This window comes from Amphiprion ocellaris, chromosome 17, assembly GCF_022539595.1.
Source record: "Amphiprion ocellaris isolate individual 3 ecotype Okinawa chromosome 17, ASM2253959v1, whole genome shotgun sequence".
NCBI lineage: Eukaryota > Metazoa > Chordata > Actinopteri > Pomacentridae > Amphiprion > Amphiprion ocellaris.
The window spans coordinates 24,571,014-24,579,744 of NC_072782.1; the positions used below are offsets into that span (position 1 = coordinate 24,571,014).

Here is an 8,731-nt window from a genome sequence, read left to right on the forward strand (position 1 = left end):
TTTTTTGGTGACATCCCCTTTGTGCTCCACTAGTATATTTACTCTGCCAAGGAATGAGACAGCGTTATGTGAGGATTGGTGTTGGTTTGTCTGTCTGTCCGTCCGTTTGTCTGTTCGCAACATTACTCAAAAACTGACAAATGAATTTCCATGACATTTTCAGAGAATGTCAGAAATGACACAAGGACCAAGTGATTAGATTCTGGCAGTGATGTGGCTTATAGTCTGGATCCACGTACTTGTTAAATATTTCTATATCATTGTGAAATAGCAGCACGGTGTCACTGTAACTATTCAATTCAATTAAATTTTATTTATATAGCACCAATTACAGTCAAATTGTCTCGAGACGCTTAACTATGACAACAAGTGAACACTATGTCAGCAGCCTGCTGGCAATCACATGATTGCGATCCTACTACAAATCAACCACTGCGGACTTATTGCTACTTATCCATCGGAACTGATGCAAAGAACTTTTAATTAAATTGTGGGGGTGTTTCCAAGTCCCATCAATTCCCGCCACCCGCTACAAATTCAGTTCACAAGATTCAATAGCCATACTTAACGTACACATGCATAACACACGCCTGTGCTCAGCACAAGGTCATTTTGTTTGTGGGTACATCTATATTAAATGGCCACATTTTATGTTGCTGTGATTTCTGATCATCAATAACTAATGAACAAATACTGCATTCCTACAAAAAAATGCTGCATTTCTGACAATGCCATATGGAGGAATGGACAGCCTTGACAAAATATTGCACTCTCTGAATGCTTTTCTTGTTATTGAATTTTATAATATACATTAAAAATTCAACTGCCTAGTGAAAAACAATATGTATTGCTGTAGGTGTTGTATAATAAATGTATTTAGCACAGAAAACACTCCTGTAAAGGAAAGTTGCTGCTGTTGTTGTTTACGTCTGTACGTTCGCAAAAACTTTGTATGATTTCAAGAAAGTCTTTGAGATACATGTGCATATAAATGACAGACTTTTTGGATACAGTACTTGTTTTTCACTTTAAAGTCTAATATTAGCATATTTCAATCGTATACACTTACAAAAAAAGAAAACTATTATTTTCTGTATTATTGCTTATTGTTAAAGAAACTGTACTTTTTTTTCTTTTTTTACGTCCTTTATGGATTAGTCTTCAACACATTTGCACACAAGCTGAAACAACAACTATTCGGTGTCGGCAAGCTTATTTTATTGAGCTGTAAAACACTGACGTGCAGCTCTGTAAGTTGTCCGCTGCCTCTCCATCGAGCCACTTCCTTTACTTCCCGGAAATACAAACCATTCACCAACATGGCGACACTGACAGTGACTCGGCCGCCTTTCGGAGGTTTCAGTTTCGAAAATTCTAAGAGGTAAATGCTTATCAATGAATTCAAATCAGACCAGCATTATTTCATTATAACTGCTACCCTTTTAAATTAGACGCTATGCGGAATAGAGGTGTTTAATACATGTTTCCTCGTGATGCTAATCTATGTTAACTTGGCTCCCATACAATGACTCAGGCTTTTTTCCGTGGATTAAAATAAGGATGACTTAATACTTGAACACAATGTATGCTTTATTATTATTATTTTTTGGAACATATATAACTTACAATTTTTCTATCGGAACGAACTAAATCAGCACTTATAAATTGCTATAATTGTTTGTGTAAGGAAAACGAAGGGATGGCCGCCCCTATATAGAGCCGCTACATGTGTGGATGAGTGAACCGAGGAGCTAACGTTGAACTGTTGAAACAATAACGCCACAAATCGCAGTGAAAACCAGTCAGACGTGGTACATACCTGATGCTTATTTTAATAGAGTGCTGTGGTTTGGTTAGGGGAAAGATGTGTACTAATTGTCCATTAAGTCCGTTACATTGAAATCTGATTTATTTATTTATTTAGCCTCCGGTTACATATGTTGAATAATGATAAAAGCTACTCAGTGGAATTCAGTTTCATTTTTCTCACAATTTCCAAAATGGGCTCTGATTCTGTGTTCCTTCAAATGGACTGAACAAAAGGGACTAATAATGAATTTTAAGAAAAGATGAATTGTTGGTGAATTGATTACATTTGTTCTGACTTTTGTGGTCTGACCACTTAGGATCATATTTCGTGTCATTCAAATACACATGGTTTTTATGTTTTTATTCTCAGAAATGCAGTTTTGGAAGGCAATGCCAGCAAAATGGGATTCAACTTGCCTCCTGCGCGAAAAACCGGAACTACCATCTGTGGTGTTGTCTTCAAGGTGACTGATCAAAACCAAACTGCTTTAAATTCACAACTTTGGAACCTATGTTGTTGTTAAAAGCAGCCTGTGGACCAAACATGGCCCTCCAGTTAAAATATTTGATATCCCAACATTAGTAGAAATGTGGTTTTTCATATTGTTATTGAAACCTCAAATGCAAAAAATGTATTTTCACAAATCGACAGACAGTAAATATATAGCCCTGTCCTTTAAACACCAGATATGAGTGCATCTAAAAAAATTGGAATATCCTCAAAAATTCGTTTTTTTCCACCTTAATTTAATTCAAAAAGATAAACTTTCACACTTTTTATATTTCTGAGACTTAGAGTAAAACATCTCATGCATTTTACAATAATATTTGAATGAATATTTATTAGAAATTCTATCTCAAATTATTAGAAGAATTTCCGAGATCAAGCCAAAAAAAGGATTTACAATACAGAAATGTCCAACTCCTGAAGAGTATGTTCATTTATACACACATTACTTGGTTGTGGCTCCTTTTACAAAGACTTACTGCATCAGTGCGTCACGGCATGGCTTTATATTCCTTAGTGTCACCTGTCAGTCTCCATAGAGTCTATAAAGCCTGACTGGTGGAGGTGTTTGGGCCTGTATGCAGCCTGACAAATGCCAAAGCTACTCAGGGCTCAAAAAGTACTGCCACCTCATCTCCTTGTCTTCAGGGCTTAAATATTATATATATATATTTTTTAATGTTCTCTAAGAGTTCTTAAAAATAAAAAGATAAAAATGGGAAGAATCAGTCAAGGATGAAGCTGTATTATAGTACAGAATATGTGAGCTGGAGAGAAGCAAATGAATATAAATGGCTGACACGAGCTGAGTTTTGGTAGCACAGAAGTACAAAAGGTGATACGGAAACACAGTAACCCACACCCAGTTCTTGTTTATTGGTTTCAATTTGGCCTTAAAATTTCCACCATTTTTGATTGCATTACAATTTCTGCATAGCTCTGACCTGTGGGTATACCTTAAAAGCTAATGGTAATTTTAACCACATTGCCCCCCCACCCCACCCACAATATGGTTCTATTGATACTACACTATGACTGTTGCACTGAGTCAGTGTTTATTACTGTGGCGTAAAGAACACAGTGGACGGACACAGCAAAGGATAACTGCAGAATTGGGAAATTCCCACTGTGTTTTAGAACTATCAGTGGAAAGCATGTACAAATCAAAACACTTCCAAAATCCAGCAGTGAATACTTCAATTAAAGCTCTATCAATTATGAATTAGAAGGGTGTGAGTAAAGGACAATCTTCATGGGCAGTCTTCTCAAAACAAGTATTTGTCTGCATCACTGCTTCATTTGTTTTTCCTGTCACATTTGCAGTTGATCATTTGCAGTGCAGACAGTTTGTTGGGTTACAAATTTTTGGCTGAACAGACATTCACAAAATTTTGGCGGACTCACAATAATCATGAATTGGCCTGAAGGACTTTACTATTTTTATAGGGACATTGTTGTCAAAAATAAAAACGGAGCTCAGGGAAAATTTATATTTACTGTATGTGTATAAAATTAAAGAATCATCCTTATCTGACTAAACACATTCATGCTTGTATACGTAATGTATGCAAGTAGAAAACTTAATTATCACAATTACATACTCTTTTGAAGAATTGTTGTTTTACTTTGCTGAAAAGCACTAAAGCAAGCAGCATTACAGAGTAATAGTTTACTGAATCTGAACTTTATTTTGTGGTTCGCTGTGAAGGATGGAGTCGTCCTAGGAGCTGACACCAGAGCCACTGAGGGAATGGTTGTGGCAGACAAGAACTGCTCCAAGATCCACTACATCTCCCCCAACATTTAGTAAGTGACAGAACCTCAGTTGTGCAATACGCTGCTGGTTGGTCTGTCATTTTCCCTACATTATTCTACATGCAGTATTTATGTATTCAAATTAACAGATGTGAACTTTGACAATATGGGTCTGAATTTTTAAATCATGCACTCAACATCTTCAAGAAAATACTTGTATAGTTTGGTTTTATTTTTTGATCTCTTCATGTGATAGAGCTGATGTGTTGTGTCAAGTGACAATGACTGAATGAGTGCTGTGCAATTGTGTTGTCATCCAGCTGCTGTGGGGCTGGAACAGCTGCAGACACAGAGATGACCACTCAGATCATCTCCTCTAACCTGGAACTGCACTCACTGTCAACAGGCAGGTTGCCTCGTGTGGCCACCGCCAACCGCATGCTCAAACAAATGCTCTTCAGGTACAGTCCTTGGTCTGTCGGTGCACATCAGATGAGAAACTGTTTTTCATAGTTGGTATTAGAAAAATAAGAAAGTGTCATTATGTGGCTTGTGAATGAGCAATACTGTTGTCTGTATCTGTGTGCGTGTGTGTCTGTATGTGTTCAGATATCAGGGCTACATCGGTGCTGCGCTGGTTCTGGGTGGAGTAGACTGTAATGGTCCTCACCTTTATAGCATCTACCCTCACGGCTCCACTGACAAGCTGCCCTACGTCACCATGGGTCAGTCTCAAGCATTATCATTCCACTGTTGCTACATATTTTACTTAAAGCATAATGTCTTGACACACACATACACACTGGTCCCACTGTTCATAGAGCAATGTCATTATATCTTGTGACTCAGGGGAGCTGTTGCAAACATGTCAGCGTGATGTGCTGTATGTATATGCAACACAAATAGTTCCAGAATTGTTTGATCACACCACGTAGCTATTAAAACTTGCTGCAACATAAAGCTGATTCTATGTAGGAAACATTAATGTGCGTTATTAGGCTTGTAATGTTTGGACTGGTCATGTTTGGAGGCTACAGTGAAGCAGTTTATTTAATCATGCTAAAGTTAATTATGCAAACATGATTGTCCATGGCATTTGACATTTTGATTACCGGCAACCTGAGGAAACAAAATGCCAATAATGGCACAGTAGCCACTACCTTACAGAACCACTGTTTAAAACCACTTTCCTGATATTTCATATCTAAACTAGGTAGTGTTAGCTGAACTTCGTGGTGTTTGTCAACTCAGTGGTGAAAAACATCAAAGCATTAGGGCTGTATGCAGTATTATAATTTTCTTCTCAGCGTTTTGTAATTCAAAGTGGACTTCTACCTGATAGGCTGACTTCTTTATTTTCTCATTAAACATAAAAAATAATGAATGAAATGAAACAAGAATACATTTAGTAATGGAATTATTCAAGTTAATTAAACATTGTAGCTAAAAACACTGAAATTCAAGAAAATGTATGTATTTTTCAAAATGAAATTCTGTTTTCTAATTGGTGGATTTGTGGATTAAAATCACTATCATTTTCTTCCAAGGGATACTAGCCCTGAACCTGCCTTGCCTGATTTGAATTCTGTGTCATTACTTTTTTCACTACTCAAAGGTTTCCAGGTCTGCATGATGGCAATATGTTCTGACAGCTAAATATATGTCTAATGTCAGGTCAGTGATCCAGTTTTTCTTTTCTAAAGGCTCTGGGTCCCTGGCTGCCATGGCAGTGTTTGAGGATCGCTACAAGCCTGACATGGAGGTTAGTTCACAACCCAAGTGCATGATTTATAGTAACACAACACCTGTAGTGAGCCTCATAATCCCATACAACTGATTTTCTCTTCCTGTAAGCACACCGGCTTTAATCTGAGCACTAATAATATTTCCTTAAAGGAGGAGGAAGCCAAGCAGCTGGTGCGTGACGCTATTGCTGCAGGGATCTTTAATGACCTGGGCTCTGGCAGCAACATTGACCTGTGTGTTATCACCAAGGGAAAGGTGGACTACATTCGGCCCCATGATGAGGCCAATAAGAAGGGGGTCAGGTGAGAATTATTCGTGCACATCTTTGTCCTCTGATTCCTAACATGTGGCAATGTTAACCCTGAGTTGAGATAAAGTAGTTCTCAGTTCCAGAAATGGAGATCACTTAACTCTGAATGTTGGTGGTAGGTTTTCACACAAATTCTGACTCGACCTGTCCGGCAAAATGCAAAGAAGCTGTGTGACGGTCTTCCATGTTTGAGCCTGATTCAGTTGTCATATCATGTTGGAGATTGTTTGTCAGTATTCCTGATTCTGGAACCGAGCCCCAGAGCTTTTTTAAATGGACTGAATGTAGCTGAAAAATGTTATTTGAATATGTAACAGGTAGTCACTATTTAGGTTCCTACGAAACACAAACGTAGGAATGTTAACTGCACTTTTTCCAAAAAATATTGTTTGGTCAAAATTTAGAGTCGGTGACCCTCCTTAGCAGGAGAACAATTCTGGGTTTTCCAAAAAGTCACAAAACTTAAACTGCGACTGCATAAACACCATACAGGATATAAAAACATGGATTTAGAGGAATAACATTTAAAGCTTTTTGATGCCTTCAAAATTCCAAAGATGGCCAGATTTTGGCAGTTGTCCAGCCAACTTCCTATTCATTTAAGTAGGGATTTTTAACGCAGATTTTTGGGGAATTTTGTAAAAATCATACAACAAATCGCTAACAACAAGCATCACACACCATTCCCGACTGAGCCACATGTTTTGATATATTATTTGTATGAGTTTTCTCAAAACTGCAGGATGAGTTAGGTGCCAAAAATCACGTTGGAAGAATCTGTAATACAAATAAACACAAGAAGTGTGCCAAAGCATAAGCACTGGCACACGTAGTAATCTGTTGCAGCCATAATCCCAATTAGACTGATGGTGGCTTTTTTGTTCACCATGGACACTAACCTCAAAATCGACAGACTGAGTGACCTTCTGATCTGGAACTGATGACTTAGTTTCTCATCTCAGTGTTATTCAGTCTAGAGTGGAGCCTTTGTGAGACCTGCTTTCTGGAACACAGTGAGCACACAGCTGCAGCCAGTAGTGCTGGCCAGACATGAACCAGCAGCTGCTCCTCCAAATCAAAGAGGTTTTTGGTCTGTACAGTGAAAGTTTCATTTGTAAATACTTGTTCATACAGTAGATTTTAATGTTGTGCATGGGGAAAAGTTTCAGTGTAAGACATTAGGAATCCAAAATGTTGCAGCTGTGCACCTGTATAGTTGCACAGCACAGGAGAAAGTGCAGTTGTGTCGCCATATCACATCTTCACAGTGCATGTTCAGATGTACTCATGATTTTAAACTGGACTCATTAACTTGGATCGCTCGAATGGTGGATGACTAGTTGTCTTGTTGCTTGTTCTGCTTTAAAGAGCACATGAACTTGAAGCCGTACATCCGTGAGTACAGATGCAGAGTGTTTTCATAGAGTGCAGACTTAACAGCCGCCGCCTTTCATACTTATTCGAATTTACTACTAACAAACTTTAAAAACAAATCTTATCCACTTACCTAGTTAAGTCTGACTTAGTATTACCAGTGTGCATGCCTATATCTTTTGGATAATGAGAAGTGCTGTGCTGTTGAAATCTCTGTCGTGCAACCACATTGAACAAACGCCAAAGGCTTGCTTGACGCAACTGACATGTATTATTCCATGTATCTTGTAGAACTGGTGACTACAAGTACAAAAGAGGAACCACCAGTGTGTTGTCGAAGGTCGTAACCACGCTGGACCTGGAGCTGGTGGAGGAGTCTGTACAGACTATGGATACCTCCTAAATACTTCATTCCAAGAATTTCTGACACAGACGGCATGTTTTTCCCATGGTTTACAATAAAATTATTTGAGTTAATTCATGAATGACTGTATGGCTGTCTTTAAGCAGTTTCTCTTTAAAGTTGTTGAACTACAGATAAAACAGCTGCCTTTAAAGGACTACTTAGAATCAACCTGCTTGCTGTCAAAACTGTAAATTAATCTGAAATGTATGGCTAAGCTGAACACAAGGGTCAGAAAATATGTGCCCTCTGGCAGGATCACACCACTGAGCATGGACATAAAATGTTGCACCCATATACTATACTATATATATATATATATATATATATATATATATATATATATATATATATATATATACACACTCTGCCAAGTAGGCTACATAAGTAAAGATTAGCAAGGCCGAGGCTCACTGGAAACCGTGGCTCGTCTCGCAAGCAAACACTTAATGTGAATTTAGACACTATTAGCATTTAATACATTGTGAACAGTTATATTACCATGGAGTCTAACCCAGTCTAACTAGTGTCTTACTGTCACGTTTTGCCGGCTACACCGAAGTCCAGCTGTCATCCACATGAGTGAGGTCTAAGATCAGCCCCCTCAGGGGGATCGTGTCACCTCGTATCTGTAGCAGCATAGACTGTACAGGGCGTGACGTCAACATGGTGCATTCGTAAGCACTCGGGACATAGGAGTTTCACTCAGTATTCGTCTTTCCTGGACTTTCGCTCTTTACGGCCGGCCACAACCTTTCATATGCATATTTTAGAATTAGATCGTTCAGAATTGGGGTGGAAGCCGGGGTGGCCACCCTATGCCACC

At 38.5% G+C, this 8,731-nt stretch overlaps 1 protein-coding gene across 2 annotated transcripts; it reads left to right on the top strand.

Annotated features, from left to right (window-relative positions):
- The first annotated feature begins 1,251 nt into the window (after positions 1-1,251).
- On the top strand, positions 1,252-7,983 carry psmb7 (proteasome 20S subunit beta 7). 2 transcript variants are annotated; one of them, XM_023286298.3, is made up of 9 exons: positions 1,252-1,381; positions 2,180-2,273; positions 4,026-4,123; positions 4,393-4,533; positions 4,682-4,797; positions 5,776-5,834; positions 5,969-6,120; positions 7,497-7,523; positions 7,794-7,983. In XM_023286298.3, exons 1-9 carry the CDS (start codon positions 1,320-1,322, stop codon positions 7,903-7,905), a joined length of 861 nt encoding a protein of 286 aa, XP_023142066.1. In that variant the 5' UTR covers positions 1,252-1,319; the 3' UTR covers positions 7,906-7,983. The 2 variants fall into 2 exon arrangements, with proteins under 2 accessions (XP_023142066.1, XP_023142067.1); XM_023286299.3 differs by lacking the exon at positions 7,497-7,523.
- The last annotated feature ends 748 nt before the right edge of the window (positions 7,984-8,731 follow it).

Coding starts and splice junctions, on each gene's coding strand:
- psmb7 (XM_023286298.3), top strand. CDS start 1,320: ATGGCGACACTGACAGTGACTCGGCCGCCTTTCGGAGGTTTCAGTTTC. Junction 2,274..4,025: donor TCTGTGGTGTTGTCTTCAAG/GTGACTGATCAA, acceptor TTCGCTGTGAAG/GATGGAGTCGTCCTAGGAGC. Junction 4,124..4,392: donor TACATCTCCCCCAACATTTA/GTAAGTGACAGA, acceptor GTTGTCATCCAG/CTGCTGTGGGGCTGGAACAG.